The following is a 27631-nucleotide window of genomic DNA, read 5'->3' as shown; positions in this document are numbered from 1 at the left end:
CAGGGGTGACGGCGGGAGGTGTGGCGCATAAGCTTCTGCTGTATGCAGATGATATTTTATTATTCGTCTCCGACCCTACTAGATCTATGCCTTGCCTCCACAGAATTATTAATTCCTTTTCCAAGTTCTCAGGATACAAAGTCAATTGGTCTAAATCCGAAGCTTTGGCTTTGACAGCATACTGTCCAGTAACGGCCTTCCAGCCGGGTGCCTTCTAGTGGCCCAAACAGGGAATTAAGTATTTGGGAATTTTATTCCCAGCAAATTTGTCTGATTTAGTCAGAGTTAATTTTGATCCCTTAATAAAAAGGTTTTCGAATGATGTGGACAGGTGGGCTTCATTACACTTATCGATGATTGGGAAGGTTAATGTTATTAAAATGAATTGTATTCCAAAATGTAACTACCTGCTACAATCTCTCCCTGTAGATGTCCCCCTCTCTTATTTCAAGCAATTTGATAGCATAGCGAAGTCCTTCATTTGGAATGGTAAACGTCCCAGGTTAAATTTCAGTAAGTTACATAGGCCGATTGACAAAGGTGGGTTAGGCCTACCCAAGATTTTATTTTATTATTATGCATTCAGTCTTAGACATTTGGTTCATTGGTCGCTTCCACCTGAGAGAGCTCCTCCCTGGTTTTGTATTGAAAAGGAAGTTCTTGCCCCAATCTCGCCACTGCAAAGCCTTTTGATTAAACTAGCTGGTTTAAGCTGGTTTAAGAGGTTAAGTCGCACCCCGTTATTTTGCATTTGCAATCGATATGGACAAAAGTGTCCAGAGTGTTTAATTCTGATATTTATATAAACGTAGCCTCGAGCATATGGCTGAACCCTAAACTATGTATTAATAAGTCACCTTTCTGTTGGTCAGATTGGATTGTAAGGGGGGTTAATACACTTGGTGACCTGTATGAGTGTGGAGTATTGAGATCTTTTGAAAATTTGATTCAACATTTTGGGATTCCCAGATCTCAATTTTATAAGTATTTACAGCTGCGCCACCTGCTCTGCTCTGTTTTTGGGAGTAGCATACACCCCCCTAGAGCGGCAGATACTCTGGAAGTGGTGATTGCTTCTTTTGGGAAGGGTCATGAGGCATCAGTGTATTACTCCCTGTTAATTCAGAGTCTGGGGGACGGAGCTTTAAATTCTCTCAAAAGATTATGGGAGAAAGATTTAAACTTGGTATTGGAGGAGGGAGTGCGGGCAAAGATTCTAAAAAACATAAAGTCTGCATCTAGAGATGCAAGGGTTTGCCTTATGCAATTTAAGATTTTACATAGATTTTATTGGACCCCCTCTAGATTGTATAGGCTTGGTCTTAAGGACACAGCCATCTGCTGGCGATGCCATACTGAAGATGGAGACACCATCCATGTTTTTTGGGGTGCCTTAAGATCCAAGAATTTTGGCTGAAGGTGCAAAGTTTTGTGTGTGATGTGTTGGGCACTCAGGTCTCGTTCTGCCCCAGACTCTGTATTTTGGGAGATAGGGAGGTCATGGATTTGGTAGATAAGTACATGAAGGACTGGGTTTTGACCAGTGTGATGACTGGTAGGCAGGTTATTTTGAGGAGTTCGAAGTCGGATGGAGCACCCTCGTTCCCGGAGTGGTGCGCGGAGATGGGGAGGGTGGCTGCCTTCGAGGAGGGGTCGAGCATTAGGATGGGGGTTAGGGAATCTTACAATAACAAATGGGCAATTATTTAGCATTTTTGAGGGAATCTCGAGGTGGGGCAGTGGAGGAAGTAATTTAGAGTTTTTTTTTTTTTTTTTTGTTATACTTGATTATTGTATGTTATTTTATGTTGTTGTTTTAGTTTTCTGTGTGTGTCTATATTCTATTGACCACAGGGGTGTTCGTGGGGGGGTCAGGGTGGGCTGAGAGTTTGGTAGGGGGAGGGCATATAGTGGGGGTTTAATGTTTAAAGTGTTTGATTCATTATATAGCTGTTGTATTTTTTGTGTTAATTTATGAATCAATAAAAATGTTAATAACAAAAAATATATATATCATAATTAGAGAAGAAAGCAACAACAGTTAACTTACTTTGGACAAATGGATGCAAATAATCATGAATAATGACACAAAGCCGAACTAGGCAGCTTTAATCCATCTATCCATCCATCTATTTACCCGCTTATCCTATGTTCATTCGAGGGAGTGAACTTGGCAGCTCAAAATTTCTTAATTTAAACCCGCTTTTTTCCCTTTAATCTCACTGTTGCGAGAAGGCTCGTGTAATCTGGAATGGTATCTGTATCACATTGGGTGTTAATATAGTTATGATATTCAATTCTTAAATTCTGTAATCGATGCACCAACATTTCTTTGTCAGATACATTTTTTTACACCCCTAGTTTATATGAAATTAATGGAAATTTATGGTATGTCCCTATTAAGTGTTATACCTGGTCTCCTTTAATCTGATGGGGTTTCTTCACCACCTCTCTGATAAGCTGCAGTATTGTGTCTGTACGAAGCGTGTTTAATGCCTTCACCAGGTCCACCAAAGTCATTTGAGAATCACTAGCATCAGGCAAAATCTATGTATTCATACACAAACAAACACACACAAACCATTAAAACACAATAAAACATCACTCCAGATATCTGAAGTGGAGCTGTAGGTAAGATGTCATCTTAAAATAAAATTTAAAAAAAAATCACAAGTTTACTTGAATACATCATGTTAATTTTGCATACTAATTACTGTTACACACCTTGCTTCTGGAATGTCTTTTGCGGCCCTTCCTGCTACTCCATACAGCAGCCACAGAGGCCATGACCTGGACCCCAAACTGCAGTGTCAATGGCATCAAGAACTCCAGAACCTTCTGCCTCAAGATCTTTAGAGAACAAAGACACATGACTGGTATACAAATGAAGCAATAAACATGACCTCAGCCAATTCTAAGTAAATAGCCTATTAACTTTACTTTGTTTGCTGTAAGTACAAGATATACCTTTGTGCCTTTAAAGTACACAGAGGTGGGTGAGGCTCTGCTGCCATGGGCGGAGTCACAGCCCTTGACCACACCCCAGAGTAAGGCCATGCTGCTAATCATGTGTGGGAACTCCTCCAAAATGGCATTGCTCGCATTTCGCAGGTCTGGAACATCACAGCTTGCAGTTGCCTACAGGTCACATTACAATATATAGTAAAGTATGTCAAACCATTGCTTAAAAGCATCATTTGGCTCACTTGGTGCTCTAGGCTAGATAAGACATGACTGCAAAACTGTAACTGTGAAATGGATGCATATCAGGAAGGGGGAGCATTTGGTTGCATTTTATTTATGATTCTCGAAACAGCGATAGAGAAGTGGAGTGTGCTATAGAGAAGAGGCGTTCACACTGACAGCACTTTTAAGTGACAAAGCCATCAGAATTTATTCATTTTCAGTGAGAGTTGGTGATTTGAGGTGATGTGACCATTGCTGATGTGCCAAGTTAGATGCAATACAGTAACTTCCAATGGTAGTGCATACAGTGGAGCATTTGTGATCCAAATCCAAATTTGTATTTGTATAGCACTTTCATAATACACAGTTTCAAAGCAGATTTACTTTAATCTCCATCAGTGTGTCACACCTTGACAGCTGTGTCCCCCGTGCCACCCTACAGAACATTGCCACACAAGGTGAATGCCTATATCACCCATTTCAGGATCCACTTTTGTGTATTTGTTTAAGCAGGTGGTTGTATGCCTTACCTTCTTGTGGTCTAAAAGGCAGTAGTGTGTAATTGTGGTCAGTCCTTCCAATAGGGTCAGAGGATATTCAGGTGCTATGTTCTCTCTCTTTAAGATACTACTACACAAAGAAAACCACACAATATACACCCAATTCAAGCTATGGCAACCAAAAACAGTAACATATATAAATGCCTATTCAACAACACCATTTCGAACACCTCTAACAAGCTTGTGTATACCCACACTCACACAAACAATCATACATTAATTACTTGTTTGAAGCCTTGACTCCATCATGCTCGTGCTGTTTAACAAGCTCATCCAGGTTCCTGCAGATCTGGGCAATAATGGGTGAAACAATGATGGCCAGTGATCGTCCTAAATATGGCAGCACTTCACACAGAAGAGTCACCCAGGCTGGATGCATGGCACAGCCGTACTGTGGGTGCAAAGCCCGGGCTGCAGCTGACACAAACATGCCCTGAGCAGTGATAGGCTGGCTGGCTACGTAACGCACTGCTTTGATGGACTGCTGGAACATCACAGCTGTTTGCCACTCTCGAGCCAAAGCTGAGGAGGGCGGCTCTGTGCGCCGCTGCTGGTTGGAATGGTGATGCTCATCATCATGTGCTTTGGTGGGAGAAGGACACACATGGTGCTCCAATACAATAAGAACCTTGAGAAGCTTCAGTAGGGCAATCTGGAGTGGGTGCTCAGCCCAGGTCCCATCTCGGCCAAAATTAACCAGACTCTCTTCCGAGAGCTCTGCCCCATCCTCTCCTTGGTCTTCTTCTGGCAATGTGTGCTGGTCAGGCTGCTCAGCACGCTGGCAGACATACATGGAGGCAGAGAGCGTAAGAAGAACATATTGCTGCACCTTGTAGCCCCAAAGAAGGTTGCGCACTGCCTCCATACTAGCACCACCCCTTGTCTCTCCGATCTGAGCCTGCTGGACCACTCTCACCAACTGGATCATCAACTCGGTCAGCACCTCCACGCTTTTCACCTGCACCTCCCGATTGGCCTGAAGTTGGCGAGTGGGAATGCTCGCATAGGAGGGATAATGAGAGCGTAGATAGCACAGGCAGAGACAGGTGAGTAGCTCTATCAGGAGAGTCGGTGGAGAAGAAGGGGAAGGTGGTGAATGGAGAGGAGAGGAGAGCGGCTGGGATGGGTCGGGAGTGACTGCACTTGGTGGAGTTAAGGTCTGCAATCCCCCATAGAAGTTGCCACCTTCCTGAGCCTGACGGTGCCTCTGCAGAAGGTTCTGGATGAGGTTGAGATGAGCAGTGGAGCTGCAGTCTAGAGAAGTATTGGAGAGAGTCTCCACAAATGGCCCTGCACTTGTCCGGATTATGGTCTCTAAGATAGTGAAGGCGTAGAGAATGTGCCGGCTCTCATACTGCTGCTTATAGAAAAGAACATGCCGGAACAATGAATTCACTGCCTCCCGTTTCTCCCGCTGGCGCTTCAGCAGCCGAGACTTCGCCATGGCCTCCAACTGTCCATCATCTTCATCACTCGAGAGTGAATCAGAAACCTGAGTGCGTTCCGAATCCACCCTCTTAATCCCATTGGCCATGCCCTCCTCCTCTACACTGCCATCATCAGGCCGTCGCAAGTAAGGGGCAGAGCTTGAGCTGGAGTTTTCCGTGGAGTTCTGAGCACCACTGGTGTCTGCAGATTCTGTGTGTTCACTTTCCTCATCTTCCTCCTCTCCCTCAGTCTCTTCACTCTCACTCCTGGACAATGCTGGGGAATCTGAGGGCATTTCCATTAGTTCTGGATCTCGCTCCAGCTCTGCCCACAATGCTTCACGGTCTACTACAGTGATGCGACTGACGAAGGTTTCCTCTGTTTCCTCACCAGTACATTTTGTGATGGATCTGTCTCTGTAGCTACATGCCTTTATATTACCTAAATCACATATACAATAATATCAGACACCATGAATAATAATATCTATAAAAACATAAATATATGACTCCTTGACATTACCTAAAAATTATCTACAAGATTTGTTATCTGCCATGACTGTAGTGCTCTAAATTTTGCCTTTGGCTTAAGTGAATATTTTAATCTATAGCATAATTACAGCACAATAATTAACATAACTTTCATCACATATTAGCACCACACAAACAGTATAGGAGTTTCCTATTTATAGAGGACTTACAGTGCAATCCCATTACCAAGAACAGGAACTGACAGTCTGAGAAATTAACTCTTTATTAAATTAAATTACTTTACTAATTATTTTAAATATAGAGGTACAATCCAACTTTTTGTTATTATAATTAGTTTAAAACCGTGACCGATCTAAATGTTTATTGCCACATTCTGCTTAATTTGAAAATGAACTCACAATCTCACAAATATGTTGTGTGTGTGTGTTTGCATGTTTTTGGATCCATACCAACTGAAAGATTATGTTTGATGCTCTGTATAGGTGATCTCTGTGTTCTTGGGTCCAATAGTAAGAGCAGAACCGGTTCCAGGATACGGACCACATCACTGAGAGAGAGAGCCCGCACCAACCAGTTCTGCGCTGCGGCACTGACACTTCCATCCTGATTGTTCAAACTATCTAGTACCACAAACAAAGATCTGAGAAAACAGAGATTAATAATTTAAGAGTGGATATGGCTGGCACAAAGCCTTTAGAAAATGTGGCAGAATATGATAAAATTAATTAAATTTGTATTGGGCAAGTGACCTGTCAAAGGAACGGTTGAGAGAAAAGCTGCGACTTGTCTGGATCTCCCGTGTCAGATGCCACAAAACCGAGAACCTGTGGAGCGCCTCCAGACATACAACCTAACATAAACACACACACTGTTAAATAAATGTTTATGTTGAGTGTGTGTAATTGTATAACAGGAATAGTTCACCTAAAATGAACAGACAAAAATGTATGTCATTATTCATTAATAATCTTTACCTCTGCTGCAGCTTTCAAATCAAATAGCTGTCAAACCTCATTGGTTCTTTAGTGTCACATAACCAAACATTATGATGTCAAATCTACACTATACGTGTCATATTTAATAAAGATTATTTGATTTGAAAGCTGCATAAGAGGTGAAGATTATTAGTAATTAGATATACATTTCAATCTGTTTCTCTCACAAACCTATCGTTTGGATTCAGAAGAAAAAATCTATTGTGGCATAATGTTGATTACCACAAACATTTATTTTGACGTGTCCCTCCTTTTCTTTAAACAAAGCAAAGAATCAAGGTTACAGTGAGGCACGTTTTGGATATAACTTTACAAAGAAAAGGTTAGTAAGTGATTTTATCACACTGAAAAAATGTTAACACTCATATGGTTTATGTCTTGTGGCCATAGTTTTGAATCAATGGGTATTTAGCATTCACTGATTGGCCCCATTCACTTCCGTTGTAAGTGCCTCACTGTAACCTAAAGTTTTTCTTTGTTTAAAGAAAAAAGGAGGGGCGAGTCAAAATACATGTTTTTGGTAATCAACATTATGCCACAAATGCTGTCGATTGAGCTTAATTTTTATTGAAACCGGAATATTCCTTTAATGAATTTATTAAATTGAAGTATTTAGCATAAACAATTGAGACCGTTTATGTTTCAAATGGTTAGAAAAAAATGCCTACATAAAAGGTAAAAAATGCCCTTGAAAATCAAATCCAGGGGGCAAATATGACCCCTTAATGTAAAAGACAGAACGAGAGAAATGCAGTACCTTGTCCTCACTGAATAAACCCATGCAGACAATGTCTTCGCAGATGGATGCAGATGGAGCCAAGCAGTGAAGTCGATAGAAGAGCTCTACGCAAGATATGTGATGCTCCCTGCGCTCTGTATCTAACTGAGCCCATAGCACCTGAGATAAACGCTGTAGGAGAAATAATTACACGTTTATTCCAAAGACTAATTCCACAAAAAGATAATTACCCATTTCTTTTTCACACTTTACCCATTCACATCTGAACAAGCTACACGCATGGCTGGTGCAGCAGTAACAAGCTAATCGTAATGTAGCATTACCAGGTAAAAGTCTGTGGAATCCTCGACAGTTTTGAGAACAGCTGGGTAGATAGGAGGCAGGGTGACCATTTGCAGCTGTCCACTGAGTGGGTTGGCATCAGAGTTCTTATAACGTTGGTTCTTATCTTGAATGACGAGGGCTAAAGACTGAGAATGATTGATCAGCTCTAGAAGAGAGGAGATTGCAACATGTTGCACCTACAAATACAGAAATGAAAAGGAAGATTATCAAATAATTTCAACAAGAAGGGCAATGCAATACTTAAAAGAGAAGTGTGTAATTTTTTCAATGTTGAAATACTTTCTTCTATCCCAGTTTAATGTGCAAAGACAACTCTAAGTAAGCCATTTGTAGGTTTACTCTCCTGAAGAGTGCAAACAACGTGTCGCTTTTAAAACACTGCTCTGCTTGTTTGAGCACTCTGACATGTCTTCTGGCACAGCTCTTCTGGTGCACCTTTAACTAACATCTAACAACTTATTCAGAAAGTATCTACAGTAAAAAGAGGAGAAGCGGTGGATTTTAGAAGAAAATAGACGAATGAAAATAGAAAGTGTTGGCAGGAAAATGACAGGCATTGAGGAAACAATCTTGATCAATGTTTTACAAACAATTCACATTTGTCTAGGATCATACCCTGCAGTTCTTGCACAACTTGCTGCATATGTGCATCATTTGTTTTTTTAAATCTCTTTTGTACATCATTTGGATAATAAATTTGCATGCCTAAAAGATCATTGTAATGTTTAATAATTTTGATGTAGTGTAATGTCTGTTTCCACCATCATCTTTTATGCTGGTAGGGGCAAAACCGACCACTGTGTTCCATATTTTTCAGACCCATTTATCAGCTGGACAATATAAGGCAGATTAGACAGCAAGCTCTCATAACAAGCAGGCCACATTACAGTCTCAATGAGTATGTAATAAGTGCAATTCTATTATTGTTTGCATCTGTGATGAGGACTGTAAAAGATGTAGAGTGTAATTTCAGTGCATCATTCAATGCATTCAGTGCTTATGCCCAAAAGATAGACCTCCCTCAAAATAACAGCAGAGGTTGAGCCAATGTTGCCGTGTTGGCTTGGTTGGAATTCTCAAACAAACATAGCAGTGTTTTAATAGCACCACAGAGCTGCAGTGTTTACACTTTTCAGGGAAATCAACCAACAAATGGCTTACTCATAGTTGTTTCTGCATATCTAGGGTAGCAGAAAGTAACACTGAAGAATTTACACAAATAATCTTTAAAATACAGCTGTCAGAATTAACGCGTTAAAGCATGCGATTAATTTAAAAAGTTTAACACGTTAATTTTTCTTACTTGCGATTAACACATTTACCGTTAATACAGCATAAACACTGGTTGGAAGGGTGGAAACTTTGTAATGTGTCCACCCGGAGTCATTACACCGACACACACACCACAACACACACACAACAGCGCTCCTGTGTCAGTGATAAAATGATTGAGAAAGGACCTCTTAATGCTATCTGATGAACCAAACAAGCCCATATGGCACTTGTGATAGAAATCAAGTATTTGTCAGCCTATGTAAGGCGCATTTTAATTACCACAGAAGCATGGCAAATCTTAACTATCACCAAAACACAGAATAAGACATTTTTGTCTGCAAGAGCTTTAACTGTGGAGTTAAAAGCAGTGCTTAACACTGGCACTGATGCCCTGATGTGAATCGGGAACACGGCTTCACAATTGCTGTAGCAAAGTGGATAGTCACAGTCTACCAACAGATTAACATTGTGGAGGATGTGCATATAAGAGATTTAATACCTATGTGGGGACTAGTTCTTTCAATTAGTCAACCTCCCACTTAGACTTTGGGAAACTTTTAATGTTACTTGAATTGGTGATATTTTAGTGCATTTCTATTTTTATACTGTGGAAGGCTTTGTTTGGAAAATGTTAATAAAGCATTATATTGTTACATATTTTTTTGTGTTCTTTCTGAAGATGGAAATAAATGCATTTTAACAGGAAAATATATATATATAGTGTCAAATTCCAGCATTTTTAAAATCTGTGATTAATCGCAATTAACAACAAAAACAATTATGCGATTAATCGCGATTACAAATTTGAATCGACTGACAGCACTACTTTAAACCCATTTCCATCTTTGAGTACGTAGTGTCGTACCTGGTAGTCTTTCGTCAGGCAACAAAGAGTCATCAAAGACCTCAGCCACTCAGGAAGGGTCTCAGTATCTGAGGAAAGAAAAAATATTAGAATATGTGTATATGTAAGCAGTTTTGTGCTGTAACATGCTACATGTGAAGAAGACTTGATGTAGCAGTATAAAGTATGATTCCTTACTTTACCTGTCTTGTTGAACATAGTTGTGTGCAAGTCTTGGCTCTCTTCCTCAGTTAAATAGACAGGAAAAGTTGTGCATTCCAGGAGAAGTTGGCAGACAACAGTAAAGGCCTGGCGGCATGATTCGGATATCTCCCCTTTACCCTTCGACTGGAAGCTTCCCATCCACTCCAAATCTGCTGGTTTGTGGTCTTTACGAACAGAAAACCCATGAAGGGCATGAATCCTCAGTTTACTAGGGTTGAAAAACTCAGCAAGCCTGTCTTTGATAAGACCCAAATCTCGGTTGCCTTTCCGTTTAAGTGGAGACCGCTTACTGGCCCGAGGAGAACCATTCTGATCTAGCTGATTTGATTCATCCTGTTTATTGCTTTTTTCTGGATCCACTACATCCAACAAGTGCCTGAAAGATAAAGGGAGAGAATTTAATATGTATACTCTGCACAGTATACAGTATACACTCACTGAGCACTTCATTAGGAACACCTGTAATCTGCCAATCACGTGGCAGCAGTGCTCTAATCAACCAATCGTGTGGCAGCAGTACAATGCATACAATCAATCAGATACGGGTCAGGAGCTTCAGTTAATGTTCTCATCAACAATCAGAAAGGGGAAAAAATTTAATTTCAGTAATTTCGAACGTGGCATGATTGTTTGTGCCAGATGGGCTGGTTTGAGTATTTCTGGAACTGCTGATCTCCTGGGATTTTCCCACACAACAGTCTCTAGAGTTTACTCAGAATGGTGCCAAAAACATAATACATCCAGTGAGTGGCAGTTCTGCTGATGGAAAAGCTTTGTTGATGAGAGAGGTCAATGGATAATGGCTAGACTGGTTAGAGCTTACAGAAACGCAACGGTAACTCAGATAACCCCTCTGTACAATTGTAGTGAGCAGAATAGCATCTCAGAATGCACAACACGTCGAACCTTGAGGCGGACGGGCTACAAAAGCAGAAGACCACTTCTGGCACTTTATTAGAACCATAGTGTTCCTTATAAAGTGCTCAGTGAGTGTATACTGCATACTGCAAAAACAGTAAAAAGAGTATGGTAGTATGCTCTTCCAAATACACCCAGAGAGTGTGAGAATTAGTGAATCACCTTGTGATCAAAGATGCCAGTATGTCCTGTACACATTTGGACATGTTTTCTACAGTCCCTTCTCTTCTCCAAACGTGCTCTGCTTCAGAGTGCACCCCAGCCTCTGATCCACTACAGACTAGTAGGAGGTGCTGTTCAGATGGAGAGGCACTCAGGCCTAATCCACTGTCTTCAGAGCGCAAAGGAAGGTACGGACCTTCCCCTGGCTCTGCCTCCCGTGCATCCCGTCCATTCAGACTGACCTCACCGGAGCTGTCATCGTGGTTACCATCCACCTGGTCACTCTCCTTTTTATTGTCCCCTGTTACCTGACATCATAAACACAGCCCTTTTAAAACACATCCGTTCCCAAATTACTTTACTGTAGGAAAGCAACGCTCAAAGTAATGTAGGCATTATAATATAGAACTGAGGAAATATATCCATCTATGCAGCTAGCAATGCATATGGTTAATGATAAAGTATAATTCCTAGCATTAGGAAATATTATTTGTCTGATTATTAAAGATCTGATTATATATTGAATGCAGTGGATAAACTAACTCATCATACCTGTGTTTGTCCTATATCTAGTGTCTGTGACTCGGCCTCCGTGTCCATATAAGCCACTGGCATTTGGATCTTACTGAGAATTTTAAAACACGCTCTCATGGCCTGCGTGAGCTCCTGTAGGCTAAGGAATGTCATGTGACTATGCAGCGACTGCAGCATGCTGCCTAGCATCTGTGGCAGGTATTGCGTTTGAATATCTGCATACAGCTCCTAATAAGAAAGCCAAGTGGTAGAATCAAACTAAAGCTCTAATTAATACATTTATTCATGAATCACATTTAAATGCACAAGAATATTCTCATTAATCAGATTTTGGTCATATTCCAATCTTGTATGTGTAATGGAAATGCATTAACCCGATTGACATTACCCAGATTAAGCCAATGTACCAGTTTCGAATAAAACAATTGGACAGCTGCCATATAGCTGTTATAATCAGAATTCTGGATCATGTAAACACCATATTTTGTAAATATAAACTGTAACGGACTATTCATTTAAAACTGAGTATGTCCTAAACAAAAGTAATTCTGGGTGACACGAGACACTGGCAGTTGTGGAAAGGCATGTTATTGAAGAAAAACGTTTCTTACCAACATTCAACAAATTAACATAAATCAATAAACAGAAGAGTTAAAGCACTGTAATAAGTCTTGCTAAAGAATGAATTTTGTAATTCATCACAATCTTGTTTGCTGCTGTCAAGGACATAAGAGAGAATTAATGAGCTGATTAAATTATTGTGACTATGCAGTGAAATACATGGCAAGAGTGTTCATTTCCTAGAAGAGAATAGCAAGAAAATCATGTGCATGTCTTAGTTTATTCTGAATATGCTGATTTCCAAGAATATAGGAATATTCCAATAGCTGCACACTATATAAATTATACACCTATTTTTGGAATAAAGGCTTAACCAGAATATGGACCTTAATCGGAAAATTAGGCAATCATGAAGTGAACAGCAACATTTGGAAAAAGTTGTTCAAAGACGAATCACAAAAAGAGATCATACCAGAGGTATAACGTCCAGCAGGAAGATAATGAGCATGGAAAGTTCAGTCACTGAAGGAGGGCTACTCCAGTTTTTAGATGGACCCTTCCCTGCGGGATCACTTAGAGAGCTGAGAGACAACTGTAACATTATCATCATCACATCATGCCATCTATAATCATGTAATGCTGCTTATGTGTTTGCATGCTTTTACCTGAGACAGTTCTGAAAATGCCTCGTCATGTAGTCCCAAAGATAATTGCTGCTCATGGCACTCACAAGCATATTGACGGTCTTAATAATCTCTGAAGAGTTTTTATTCTCCTTGATTTTACTGCACAGATGAGTAGATAGTATGTGTATTAATCCATCATGTTCCACTCCTCATTTGGCAAATAATTTTATCCAAAGTTGCTTACAGTGCATTCAAGGTGCATTCAAGTCATACATTTTATCGATATTTAGTGTCCAAAATTAACTTTTCGCCACACCTGCCAACGGTTGGTGAATTTCTCACCAGTCATGAAACTTTGCATTATTTTTATTTCAAAATAGATATTTTTGTCCTTATGAAAGCTGCCTCTTTCTAGCATATTTGTGACAAGCAGAGCAGGTCATTGAGTTACTCATAACATCATATACTCAATGAGCCAGTAAAACTGCACCTGTCACAAAAACATAAAGACCAATTGTGACCTTTTCCTTCATACTTTCATTTTGGTGCTTAATCCAAGAAACATTTGTGTCGCACATGAAGTTGTAGAGAAAAAAACTTTAGGCATCCTAGGTAACCTTGCTGGTAAATGCTAATAATTCATTTTTGCTGGTAAATAGTAGTCAATAATTCTGCTCACCAAAGCCTACTTTTACTCACATTTATTGAATTTGGATCCTGTCAATTTTTGTGCTCCCTGGCAGTTGAGCTGCAAGAAAACATGTCTATTTTAAAGTTCGGACCCACTTTATATTAGGTGTCTTTAACTACTATGTACTTAAGCATTTGATACAATTTGATACAATTTACTTATTATGTACTTATATGTTGTTGCATTGTACTTACATTTAAAGTGCCTGCATTTAATTACATCTGTAGTTACACTGTTAACCTTAGGGCCGATTCATACTTCTGCGTCGAACCTACGCCACAGGCTATGCGTAGCTACAGCGATATTGTAACTGTATTTTTTAACTCTATTTAAACCTTTTCTAAGCTTGTTGCTCCTTTTATTAGGGAAGTTTGTATAGAGAGTATAGAAAAGCAAGTTCTTCCACCTACATTAACTCAGGGATTAATAACATTGATTCCAAAATGGAAAACAGACCCACTGTTGTTGGATAATTGGAGACCTATATGTCTGTTAAATAATGATTATAAAATATTTGCTTCAGCTTTTGCAAATAGAATTAAGCCTGTTATGGACCCCCTTATAGAGGAGGCCCAATCTGGTTTTATGAAGAAAAGACATATTTCAAATAATATAAGACTAGTCTTAGATTTACTGGACTATTCACATCTAAATGCTGATGATGAATTTATTCTATTCCTAGACTTCTATAAAGCCTTTGATTCATTTTTCTTTTCAGGTCATTACAAAAGTTTGGGTGTGGGAACTTTTTCTGTAAAGCTGTACAAATTATGTATAGGAATGCAAACAGTTCTGTTAAACTTAAATGTGGTTCATCCTCAAGATTTTATTTACAATTTACAAACAATATATCTAATTTACAAATATAACTTTTCCCCCAATAGAAATTTAATATGGAACAATTACAATAAATTATTTAAAAATAATTCTTTATTTTTTGAGAGATGGTTTTTGGCAGGCATAATATGAGTCAGTCAGTTATTAAATCAAGAAGGCATGTTGCTCACTTATTCTGAGTTTCTAGCTGTCCATGGAATTCCAGTGACACCAAGGAAGTGCGTATTGTCATGGATGCAATTCCCATAGGGGTCATGACATTATTCAGAGCTAACATCCAGAACAGTATTGCGCCCCCTTCTGTTTCTGATCTACTTGATACTTCAGTTGGACAACTTCGTTTCCCCCCTGGAGTTATTAATGTTAATAAAACTATTTGTTCTTTATTTCAAATTGATATTGTCTCCACTCCAAATTGTATAGTTTACTGGAATAGACCAGTGAAGGATTTAGATTGGAAGGCTATCTGGACTCTACTAAACAAATATTTACTGTTAAACAAAGTGAAGGAAATTACATTAAAATTTTTACACAGATACTACCCAGTAAATAATTTTCTTGTTAAATTTAAAAAGGATATTAATTTTAATGTTTTCTTTTCTTTTTTTCTTTTTTTGTGATACACCTGCCGAAACATTGATTCATATATTTTGGCATTGCACACATAAGGCAACTTTGGAAAGATTTGGCTAAATTTATAATTGATAATATTGACCAAACTTTTTCTTTATGTTTAGAATTTTTTTTATTTGGTTTTACTAATATCCCCTCAAGCAAAACAAAAGAATATTATATTATTAATTAGATTTTTGCTAAATATCATATACATAAATGTAAATATAGTAAAACCAAGCCTTTGTTTTTGATTCTTGAACAAGAAATTAAAATATATATCAAGACTATTCTTCATCCAGATAACAAGAAAGCTGTTAAGACAGTATCTATATGCGATTCTTTAAACCTTTTTCTATAATTGTTAGCCTAGCCCCTGGCTACGTGTTTTCTTTTTTCTGTAGTACTGTAGTTCTGAATGTACTTTGACTGTGTCTTGTCTGTTGTTCTTTATTGGAGTTCAATAAATAAAACAAATGTAATATAAAAAATATATATATATATATATATATATATATATATATATATATATATATATATATTATTTTTTATTTTTTTTAAGTAAAAAACAAAACAAAAAAATTTAACTGCACGTCGTGTCTACACAGACCACAACAGCTGTGATTGGTGCACTTTGTAACCAGAGACCGCCCCCCAGGATGATAACAACGATATCTGAGGTAGCATTGTATTTTACTAAGATTATTTTAATATCTATGCAACATATCACATTGTATTTGGACTCGGGACCATTAAAGCAACTGTCTCAATCGGGAACATCTGCTGTTTTTACGTTCTGTTTGTGTTACAAGCGAAACGCGAAAAAATATATCTTTTTACAGCCTATGAACTGTAAAAGTTTTTTTTTCAGGGATTTTACTTGATATGTATTCTACTCGCTAACTTTCCGATCTGCACAATGATTTGACCGTATGTTTGACAGTATTGTGGACAGTAAATAATCACATTTCATAAGTTATGGAAATGGAACACTTCTAATTTGTCAGCAAATAAAAAAGCACTTGATAAGAGTTGGTTATATTGCATATATATATAAAGTCTATAAAACGACACCCATTTAGTGTTCGCCAAGCGAGGTATAGTTATTAATTAATTTGATGATATCTTTTTCAGCACAGAACGTCAAAAGTATGCCAAAATATGTATTTATTATTAAGTGACTCAAGAGCAATCATACAGTATTTTTCCTAATTTATTTGCTCCCTGCAATAGACAACATGTATAATAATTAATATGCAGCCTACCAAAATAATGTGTCACAAACAAGTTTCCAAACACTCCCATTGTTTGTCATTGGTTGGAAAACAAATGGTTCTGTCTGAAAATCATGCCATTGGTTGAGCCAATGTTGCTATGTTATGAGCAATGCTATGATAGCGCCACAGAGTGTTTACACTTTTTACTTACAGTTGTCTCAGCATATTAAACTTTCTGGGATAGGAAAAACTACATTAAAAATGACACACTTTAACTTGAAAAATACACGATTCCTTCTCTCTTACCTGTTGAGTTGGCTGCCACTGAGGCTGCTGTTGAGCGTGTCCTCTCCCAGCATTGCTTTACAGTAGCTGTAAAAAGCTCTGACCACCTCCAGCAACACATCAGACAACACCAATGGCCCTCCATGTAAAAAAAGAGAAGATATAAATAATGATGTAAAACACACCAAAAAAGTATAAAGTAAAAGTAAAACATATTGTAATTAACAGATTCCATCTCTGTGTGTGTGTCTTTACCTATCTCAGATTTATCCAGTAGGCTAATGATGATGCGAAATGGTCTGAGATACTCTATTACATTCTCTGGGTTGGCCTCTATATCTTTCTGCTTCAGAATATTCACCAGTGCCTTTGAAGACAATACAAAAGAAGAGTTATTATTGACCATGCATGTAGAGTATGCATTCGCTAACATTTAGTGTAATGTATTACAGCCTGAGGAGATGTGTTAGTGAACAACAAAGTCAATCTAATCTAATAAAACATGGTAATCAATTCAAATCTAATAAACTGTTATATTTGAGTTTGTGTATGTGTGTGTTTTATCTTCTATACCTGCACCAGCAATTCCCTGGAGTGTGTGTTGAAATAGAACACTGTGTATTCTTCCACAGTGCTATAGTTACTGGAGTCTGCAGTCACCATTCCTCCTTTGATGTCCAAGCCTAAAAATGTACACATACAGAAATAAGGAGAAGCTACACAAGACAATATTCACCCAAAAATTAAAATTCTGTCAGCGTTTTCTTTGTTTCCTTTCATAGTATTGTTCAATCGAAAAGAGAAGCTTGGACATTCTGCTAAATATATCCTTTTGTGTTCCAAGAAAGAAATCATACAAGTTTGGAATGACTTGTGGGTGAGTAGATGAAGACATAATTTCCCTTTTTGGGTGGACTATTCCATTAACATACAAGTCCCATTGACTATATCACAATACTGGGTATGTCTGTGGTTTCCTGTAATTTTGTGAAAACTATTATACCAAGCATCCAAGCATAGAGGCGTCGATTTAGCGACATATCTCTCCTGAGCAGGGTGAGTGAAGCAGCAGACACCACACTGATCATCTCCTCTTGCTTTAGAGGAATGGCACTTTCCACAGGATTCTACAGAAATGATTATAAAAAAGGCTTACAGCATGAGCTGGGACAAATGATGGTTGGTTACTCAAATCTAGTCAGGTGTAAGGATTGGAAAAAAAATAGACTAACCAGGCAGGATGTCAAGGGAAAGAAGAAGAGAAGGATCTCCAGCATGTTTCTCTGGACCAGAACATTAGAGTCTTGGAGAGCGAGACACATGGCCTTCACCTGCAGCAGAGAGAGGTGTTTATTTCAGTTAATGCAATTACTTCAAGACAACAGGTTTTAGTCAGAGTTGACGCCATTTGTAATTTGACACAAAGGAAAAGAGGCTGTGAGGGATGACAGTCCAGTCAATTCAATATATCATAATGTCCTAAAGGTGCTCTTAGTAATTTTTGGTTTATGCTGCACAGGCTGAAATGACTTATACTGATTCCTAGCGGCACAGATGCAGCATCCATGCAACAGCAAACGTTGCTATTGTAAATGCGATATTCACTGACAACCATAACTGATTTACTACTCAAGTGCAAGTGTCCATTAACAGGGGGATCCAAGATAAAGTGAGTAGTATGTGACTGGTCATATGATTTCAATTTAAACGCCTTTTATTAGGCTACTGAAATAACTGGAGACATACACTGGTGGCCAAAAGTTTGGAATAATGTACAGATTTTGCTCTTATGGAAATAAATTGGTTCTTTTATTCACCAAAGTGGCATTCAACTGATCACAATGTATAGTCAGGATATTAATAATGAGAAAAAAATAATATTACAATTTGAAAAAAAAAAAATTCTCCATGGGGGCCTGGGTAGCTCAGCAAGTAAAGATGCTGACTACCACACCTGAAGTTGCAAGTTCGAATCCAGGCTTCCAAAGCAACCAATTGGCCAGGTTGCTAGGGTGGGTAGAGTCACGCTGGGTTAACCTCCTTGTGGTCGCTATAATGTGGTTCTCGTTCTTGGTGGGGTGCGTGGTGAGTTGTGTGTGGATGCCCCTGAGAATAGTGTGAGCCTCCACACGCGCTATGTCTCTGCGGTAACACGCTCAACAAGCCATGTGATAAGATGTGCGGATTGACAGTCTAAGTCCTCCGCCACCTGGATTGGGACGAGTCGCTATGCCACCACGAGGACTTAGCGCGCATTGGGAATTAGGCATGTGAAACTGGGGGGAAAAGGGAAGAAAATCCACACACACAAAAAAAATCCTCCACGTGCAGCAATGACAGCTTTGCAAATCCTTGGCATTCTAGCTGTCAGTTTGTCCAGATACTCAGGTGATGTTTCACCCCACGCTTCCTGTAGCACTTGCCATAGATGTGGCTGTCTTGTTGGGCACTTCTCATGCACCTTACAGTCTAGCTGATCCCACCAAAGCTCAATGGGGTTAAGATCCATAACACTCTTTTCCAATTATCTGTTGTCCAATGTCTGTGTTTCTTTGCCCACTCTAACCTTTTCTTTTTCTATTACAAAAGTGGCTTTACTTTGCAATTCTTCCAATAAGGCCTGCACCCCTGAGTCTTCTCTTTACTGGTGTACATGAAACTGGTGTTGAGCAGGTAGAATTCAAAGAAGCTGTCAGCCGAGGACATGTGAGGCGTCTATTTCTCAAACTCAAACTCTAGAGACTCTGATGTACTTATCCTCTTGTTTAGTTGTACATCTGGACCTTCCACATCTCTTTCTGTTCTTGTTAGAGCCAGTTTTCCTTTGTCTTTGAAGACTGTAGTGTAAACCTTTATATGAAATCTTCAGTTTTTTTTGGCAGATTCAAGCATTGTATAGCCTTCATTCCTCAAAACAATGACTGACTGATGAGTTTCAACAGAAAGATGATTCTTTTGTGCCATTTTTGACCTAATATTGACCTTAAGACATGCCAGTCTATTGCATAATGTGGCAACTCAAAAACAAAGACAATGTTAAGCTTCATTTAATGAACCAAATAGCTTTCAACTGTGTTTGATATAATGGCAAGTGATTTTCTAGTACCAAATTAGCAATTTAGCATGATTACTCAAGGATAAGGTGTTGGAGTGATGGCTGCTGGAAATGGGGCCTCTCTAGATTTGATCAAAAATGACTTTTTTTCAAATAGTGATGGTGCTGTTTTTTATATCAGTAATGTTCTGACTATACTTTGTGATCAGTTGAATGCCACTTTGTTGGATTAAAGTACCAATTTCCTTCCGAAACAGCAAAATCTGTACATTATTCCAAACTTTTGGCCACCAGTGTAGTTCTATTCATTTCTTTATGTGTAAAACATTTATAATATGGAAAATTGACTGAGTGCTCCTTTAAAGAAATAGTTCACCCAAAATTGAAAATTCTCTTTTCAATTACTCACTCTCACGCCATCCCAGATGAGTATGAATTTCTTTCTTCTGCAAAACACAAACAACATTTGTGTTCTGCAAGAAAGTCATACACATCTGGCATGAGAGTGAATAAATTAGATAATTTTCATTTTTGGAGTAACTATCTCTTTAAGGTCCTAGGCCATACATTTTCCACAACCCTCATCTTCAAGGGAATGTGTCCACTGAAAATTGGTGGAAAGACGCATGTTCAAAATTTCGTTAGCTGAACTACATTCGTGTACCCCAGTATGACATATTAAACAGGCTGTTCCTTCTCTCACTGCCTTGTTTTCATTCATGTCAAATTCAATTAAGCACCTTCTCTGACTAAAGTATATTCTTTGACATACTCTCACAAATGTAGGAATATAGGTATATTTCTTTTTCCGTTATATAATTTTTTATGTCAAACATATACACTCACAACTAGTTTGTGGTCTGTCCCAAGCATATACTTCTGTTCTCGGCCAGTGATACAGTTGTCAAAGTGTGCGACGATGAAGAGGGAGGCAGGAAGTCGAACCGGAGGACAAATAAGCACTGAACCCCACAGAGCCCCGTAAAACACAGGTTGACCCACCAACACTGACAACTTCACAAGCAATGCATCCGTCCTGAGAGAGGAAGAATGAGAGAGTGAAAAACAATAATAATGTGCTGAAAGGGGGTGTTATGGTTCCCCTTTCTCAAAAATCCAAATTTAACCCCTGCATGGGAGGTATGTAACCTCCTCACATGACATCCCAACAGTCTATAAAATGGTCTACTGACCATTTGCCAATTTATAAGTATGTGTGCTCCCTGTACCACTTTATGAGCACTTGTCAGAGCTAGCAACAGTAACCAAGGGAGGTGGTACTTAATGAAGGGTCAGTTGGATTATTTAGAATGTCAACATGATAAGCATTTATTTCTGATGGTTGGTGTAAAGTTGGACACTATTGTGATGTTATTACACCTGTCATAGACCTCCGCACCCTCCTCCAGTCCAGGAAGTAGGCCCATGGTAAAAGCTTGCAAGCTGGGTAACAGTGCTCTCTGAAGAGGCAGGAAGTACCGCTCATACAATGTCAAAAGAACTGGCTTCACTGACATCGCTGCATAGCCCAACAATGGAAACAACCCTGAGCTGAAGCACAAATGAACATACAACAAATATTAACAACGTTCTCCTAACCACCATAATGATATTTGAGGATGAATCTCACAAAACCTGTCAAGAACATGTCTAGGTCATATTTCATTCCAAAATGAAGAGAAAAACTAAGAAAATTACAGTGGGGTCCACATTGAAAATCTGGGTTTCAAAACCTGTAAATCAACTAAGTTTTGGAATTTTGAAAAAAGGAAAACAAAGATACGTTATGACGATAATGAATAAGAAGTATTAAAGATTCTGCAATATTTTTAGGTCTCTAATCAAATAAGCCAATTTGTGACATTGACCATGTTAATTTCTTTGAATGAAAGGTCAGATTTCCATTGAAGCAACTTTTGAACCATCAAATTATGCTGGGCTAACATGGATCATCAGGTTTTGCATGAAATCCATGCCAGCTTTGGAGACATACCAAACACTAAAAATTTTCATTTTTAAACTATTTACAAAAATAACTTTTCACACAAACCGTTGTACTTATGGTAAAATTTGAAATTAAATAAACTGTATTAAATTAGAAAAATGCAAATTAGAGTATTTTGTACTCCACTGTATATTTTGCATAAAGAAACCAAAAGCCTATTTTAGTACCATTTAGATTTTTTTGCATTGTGACATTACTTTCATGACAATTAAGTATGTTTTTTTCCCCAATTCTCATTACTGTATGCCAAAAAAAAAAAAAAAAAAAGAAAGAAAGTCAAATATGTATACATGATGGTATTATTTGTTATACTGGCCTTAATTTTTACTACCTTTAATTACAAAATTGTGTCTGGGATGATTTTAATTACTGTATAACAGTAATGAGATATTTTCAGAAATTAGAATCTGGTGGGAAATATGCTTAATTGTAATGTAAATGAAATTGTCAATGCAAAAACAATATGAAAAAAGGCTTAATTTTCTTTATGCAAAATATGATTTCTAATTTTGGAGTAAAATATGACCCGAGCTTTCTTTGTAAGATACACCTAGTGAAAGAAAATACTTATATTTTGTTGGTACTGCAGTCAGAAAATGTATCTGATGTATCGTCAATTTATTACACTCGCCTGTAAATGAAGAGATCCTTTGCTAGCCATTTTGTGCCGATGATTTTGAAAATGACCTCATAGGTCTCCAGTGCTTTGAGATGGACACCGCTGGGCAGGGCAGGGTGCAAACACTGAGCCAGACGCTTCCCAATGATCAACCGCCGTGGTAATAGTGAGTACTTCAGATTACTCTGGAGAGCCTGAGAGACACAATGAGTAAGAATGGAGAGAGACAAAGGATAAGGATAGTGTGGGAAAATATACAATGACAATGGCTGGCCAACTTTTTTTAAGGAAGTGCTATGTGTAATATTCACTCTGTCATGGTTCATCTTGCACAAACCAAATTGTCTTTAGGTGCCCCTAGAAAAGACTGATAAACATCTGTGGCAAGTGAAAATAACTGCTCTGACTAAGTTGTAACCTAACTAGCTGGTTACTAAAATGTTATTTGAAAACATGGTTGAACGTTCCTGATTTAATGTGTAGAATTAAATGAATATTCCATCTTCAATCCAAGTTAAGCTCAATCGACAGAATTTCTGGCATAATGTTGATTACCACAAAAAAATTATTTCGACTCGTTCCTCCTTTTCTTTAAAAAAAGCAAAAATCTAATTTACAATGAGGCACTTACAATGGACATGAATGGGGCCAGTTTTTGGAGGGTTTAAAGGCAGAAATGTGAAGCTTATAATTTTAGAAAAGCACTTTCATTAATTCTTCTGTTAAAACTCATGTATTATTTGAGTTGTAAATTTGTCTAAATCGTCATTTTAACAGTCATTTTAGGGTTGTAAGGTTTGTTAACATTACATCGTCATGGCAATGAAGTTGTAAAATTGGCTATAACTTTACACAGAAAAGGTTAGTAAGTGATTTTATCACACTAAAATCATTTTAACATGTATATTGTTTACATCTTGTGGCTATATTTTTAAAATGTTAAATAATTGGCCCCATTCACTTCCATTACAAGTGCTTCACTGAAACCCCCATTTTTGCTTTTTTTTCAAACAAAAGGAGGGGCAAGTCAAAATAAATATTTTTGGTAATCAATATTATGCCACAAATGCTGTTGATTGAGCTCAACTTGCACTGAACCCAGAATATTCCTTTAAATCTGTTTAAAGACTAACCCAAACTTTTGCTGTGACCCCCATAATCTGCATCCCAGATACAGAGAGAAGAAAAATATTAGAGACATTTTCCTACCACAATACAAGATGCAGTTTTGTTAATTGGCAATATTTGCTCATTGCTAAGAAAAGGTTGCAAGGTGATTACAACCTGGCCAAAGTCAATCGCTTAAAAATGAAAGCATACCACTCTACGACAACAACAGTCACACAATATGAGGTATCGCTCAAGTCCGTAGCACGAACACACTGCAGACGAGTTGTGTGGGAAATATAGTTTTGAATAATTCCTAACCCTAAGTATGAGCTAGCGAGTATGACTTAGCAAGCACCACTAATACAATTTTCAATACTGATTATATCAGAAAATTTAACAAACCCTGAACCTGAGCCTAGTTCTGTTATTACACAGACTGCAGGATTGTATATTAGCTTTCTCATCTTAAGAGCATATCTTACCAAGCAACCATATATGCTTCATATACTTTCAAACAAACTATCAACATTACCTCAGAGGTGCCAACTGTTTCAACAGAGATAGAGGCTTTAGTTTATTATGCACAGCACTTGACACATGTTTTGCAAGATACACCATCGTCACTGGGTACACAAAGTGGATAAACTTCAAGTGTGGTAAAAACAGGCCTGTGGCCCAAAGTGTCATGTTGTAAAGAAGGCAATATCTGAAACAAATACATAAAGCCTAATAGCTATCACTCATGTACACACAGGAGGTTAGTGTTTTTGTAAGTCGCATTACATCCGGAAAGTCCCACTGAGCAAACAAGAAAATCACATGCCATATCAAATGATACAGAGATAAAGATAGATATTTAAATAAGACAACAGTTCTAACACATCTGCACATAAAGGTGGGAACGTGACTATAATAAAGCAATAAAGAAGGGCTCTCTTGTGCAGCATACACAAGTGCTGTGCAACCTATTCAAATCAGTTACACTTTGAACATTAACTGTGGTGTGTTTGAAGTTAAGCAGTAATTTTGCCTTCATGCAGTGGGACTAATCTAACATGTTTTTCACTTCCCCTAAAAAAATTTTTTTTAACTGGACCAAAAACTGATCTGGAACTGATCAAACTTCCTCCTCTACTTTTAGAGGGAAGTATTAACCTTACCATAAAAACAAACACTTTACAGATGAGTCTACAAAAGCAGTGAACACCACGTATTTTCGAGTTTAGAGACAACACCTTAGAGATTTTTTTCCCCCATATTTTTTGACATGTAAGGCCCTATTTTAAGAGCGCTAGCGCTAAGCGTAGCGCTATACAATAAGTCATACATGCAAAGTCAATGGGCATGAAGCTTTGGTATTTTCGTGCAAGCATGCGCTAAAAGCGAAAGCAGGTTTGGTGAAATTGCACGTGCAAAGCGCCAATGGGTTGGGTCAAGTGCAATTTCATTCTCAGGTTTTTCTCTGGTTATTGCACCATTTGCATCCTATTTCAGGTCACGCCCCCTTTGAAACAACAAAAACTTTCGCTACTCCCCCCACCCAAAAAAATTTATCTAATCGAAAAACATTTTGTTTTTACTGAAAAAATAAATGCTTTTAAAAGATTAAACTAAACTTTCTTTCATCTTCATTTGACAAAAAATGTTTTATTTAAAAATACAATGAAAACTGAATGAAAAGTTACACTACACCCAGGAGGCACTTGGCAGCTCAGAAAACCGAATCCTCCATTCATCTGCATTTAACTACCAGAAAGTTTTATATATCATTGGAGACAATTTTACTCTAGACTAGTTATTTTTTAATAAAAACTGATAATTGCAAGGATTCATACCTATGAATGGAAATAAGCTTCAGCAGTTTCTATAAAAGTTTTTTAAAATCCTCATCCAGTTATAATAAATGACTGTGATTGTCGCATCAAACCCAGCGCTCGTGACAGCACCGTCTATGCGCTTTCAGTAGTGGTCAGGACCTCTGGACAATAATTTGCACCTGATTAATGATACTGATAAACTTTAATAAAAATTGACCTTTCTGCCATCATTTACTCACCCTCATCATTCAAAATCAGTATTACTTTTTTCATCCATGAAACACAAGATTGAGGGGCGAGAGGATCTTGTCTGTGGCTGTCCAAGCACCGAAAGAACACATAAAAGCCCCATTAAAGTCGTCCATAACACTCGTGCCTTAGATTTCAATTCTTCTGAAGCCATATGATAGTGTTGTGTGAGGAACAGACCAAAATGTAAGTGTTAATTCACCTCGTCACTCATTTGAAACTGCAGCGCATGCAAGAATGACCTTGTTTACAAGAGCGCACCTGACATCAACGCTTTGGGCCGTCAAGATCTGCGTGCGTAGAATGCGCTGTGGTGCCAGGCAAAAGTTTAAACAAGGCAGGAGAAAAGTCAGAGGAAAAGAAATTGCGCACATCGGTTCTTATGTGTATTAGCACTATTTTTGTTGAATGTGTGAAAGTGAACAGGGGCATGCCCCACACTTTGAGAACCACTGATATAGTCCATTCCCTGTCAAGCACCAGCACTATAAACAAACACTATAAGACAGCACATTTATAAGAAGTTGGTAATGTAAATGGGCTGTATGCAATGAATTAGAAGAATAGAAATATGGAACGTTATTTTGTGCATTAACTGCATCCTTGTTGAATGTGACACACTCCTTTTATACAAATGGAAAATGTGGTTCTCGTCAGGATTTGGAAGTAGGCTCTGTTAAATTATAGAGACTGTAAGTATTACTAATCATATTTGTCAAGTGACACACAAATCATGGCTAGTATTAACAGTGATTGTATCGGCACACACTTCACTTCTACCGGTTGATTTTGCTTAATAAAATAAAATCATTGAAACAAAAAAATATGTCTAAATTCAAATAACACTTCAAACGAAACGGTTGGTCAAAAATCCTAACATTTTACCCTCTCCAACTTCTCCCACCGGCCTCTATACGACAACGGATGGAAAAATACCAATACAAATTTTATCATAAATACAATTGTAAATATAAATATAATAATTGAAAAATAAACCATGACCTCTAGAAAGATTTTTGTTTCATAAAACGGCTACAACAGTGATGGTCAGGGACATAATTTGATGTTCCATTATATTTTCAGAATTTGGACATAAACTTTATTACCATCTGCTTGTGGAATCTCCAAACTGCAAATGCAGAAACTAATTTTAGACTTTGTGCTGAAAACAGAAATGGTGCTGAAACGTCTTAGCGCAATTACCTATTGCTCAGGAAATTAGCAAATTATGCTTTGCACCACTTAATTAACACAATACTGCCACAGTTTGTGAGCATATACCCACAGATAGCGCAAACACTCCCACCCATGCCCACTTGCGCTTTGTGTTGGCGCGAAAATAGGATAAGAAGTTGTGCAAGGTCGTAGTGCATTGCACCTAGCGCAGTCATGAAAATAGAGCCCGTGGAATGCGATATCAAAATGGTCTCTTTCAAAAAAATATTTACAGTTAAATGTGAACTGATTTCTGTGATGCTATCAAAACAATACTCTGTTTGTTTGAGTATCCAGATCAACCTGACTTTGTAACATTGGCTCAACCAATGACATGTTTATGTGGTGGGATCTGTTTGTCTAAAAACTGCACAAAAATTACACACTTTCATGTTCTTTTGAAGTAGGTTGCATCAATTCTGCTAGTTTCTCAACAAAAACAAGTGTATTGATTTGCGTTCTCCATGCTTTAAGTTACCTTGTTGAGTTTTCCTAGAGAGGAGATAAGATCAGCCCATTCACTAGATGATTCAAAGTTTCGCAGCGCCTTCTCAATGACAGTTGCGTAACTACGGTAACGGTAGTCATTCTGCAGCTCGGCTTCCTCAGGATCCATCATGCATCCGTCATGTCACGACATGCTCAACATCTGTCTATCAGAGGAAACAAAACAGGATTAATCCCTGCACTAACAACTTCTATGAGTATGCAAAGACACAAATGCAATGTGAATTGAAGTGAAATCCTGCTAATGACTTGAAGCCATCAAGTTTGGATAAAGACATTTACTTCACCCATTTCTCTATTGAATAGATAGTAATTACTGGTGCTTGCTAAGGGAACATCACTATTACTTAAGCTCATATTTAGGGTTAGGGATTTGAACAAACCTCTAACCCCAAGTATTAAACTTAATCTTCGGCACAGAACTTGTCCTGCATCGTTTGTGCTGCTGACATTGTGCACGTACCATTTTCGTCAAGCAGATGATACAATTTGAAAAAAAGAATAAAAAAGATTTTGTCAAAAA

General features: G+C 38.1%; 1 protein-coding gene across 2 annotated transcripts in view; it reads right to left on the bottom strand.

The window, feature by feature from the left end:
* LOC127447218 (protein dopey-2-like) overlaps nucleotides 1–27631 on the bottom strand; it is a 45798-nt gene that overhangs the window by 15818 nt on the left and 2349 nt on the right. Inside the window, exons 2-25 of one of the 2 annotated variants that reach the window (XM_051708888.1) lie at nucleotides 27080–27254; nucleotides 22223–22404; nucleotides 20967–21137; nucleotides 20433–20622; nucleotides 17764–17862; nucleotides 17535–17658; nucleotides 17105–17214; nucleotides 16787–16898; nucleotides 16553–16670; nucleotides 12929–13048; nucleotides 12736–12844; nucleotides 11721–11930; nucleotides 11169–11476; nucleotides 10067–10464; nucleotides 9885–9952; nucleotides 7723–7920; nucleotides 7418–7570; nucleotides 6415–6515; nucleotides 6115–6305; nucleotides 3971–5615; nucleotides 3717–3816; nucleotides 2968–3138; nucleotides 2725–2850; nucleotides 2413–2547 (exon numbers count right to left, since the gene is read on the bottom strand). In XM_051708888.1, coding sequence (XP_051564848.1) covers nucleotides 2413–2547; nucleotides 2725–2850; nucleotides 2968–3138; nucleotides 3717–3816; nucleotides 3971–5615; nucleotides 6115–6305; nucleotides 6415–6515; nucleotides 7418–7570; nucleotides 7723–7920; nucleotides 9885–9952; nucleotides 10067–10464; nucleotides 11169–11476; nucleotides 11721–11930; nucleotides 12736–12844; nucleotides 12929–13048; nucleotides 16553–16670; nucleotides 16787–16898; nucleotides 17105–17214; nucleotides 17535–17658; nucleotides 17764–17862; nucleotides 20433–20622; nucleotides 20967–21137; nucleotides 22223–22404; nucleotides 27080–27220 — 5280 coding nt within the window. In that variant the 5' untranslated portion in view covers nucleotides 27221–27254. The remainder of the gene's footprint in view (nucleotides 1–2412; nucleotides 2548–2724; nucleotides 2851–2967; nucleotides 3139–3716; nucleotides 3817–3970; nucleotides 5616–6114; nucleotides 6306–6414; nucleotides 6516–7417; nucleotides 7571–7722; nucleotides 7921–9884; nucleotides 9953–10066; nucleotides 10465–11168; nucleotides 11477–11720; nucleotides 11931–12735; nucleotides 12845–12928; nucleotides 13049–16552; nucleotides 16671–16786; nucleotides 16899–17104; nucleotides 17215–17534; nucleotides 17659–17763; nucleotides 17863–20432; nucleotides 20623–20966; nucleotides 21138–22222; nucleotides 22405–27079; nucleotides 27255–27631) is intronic. The other variant, XM_051708889.1, reaches the window with a different exon arrangement.

Source organism: Myxocyprinus asiaticus, chromosome 10 (genome assembly GCF_019703515.2).
Source record: "Myxocyprinus asiaticus isolate MX2 ecotype Aquarium Trade chromosome 10, UBuf_Myxa_2, whole genome shotgun sequence".
Classification (NCBI taxonomy): domain Eukaryota; kingdom Metazoa; phylum Chordata; class Actinopteri; order Cypriniformes; family Catostomidae; genus Myxocyprinus; species Myxocyprinus asiaticus.
This window is presented reverse-complemented; position numbering and strand designations above follow the sequence as displayed.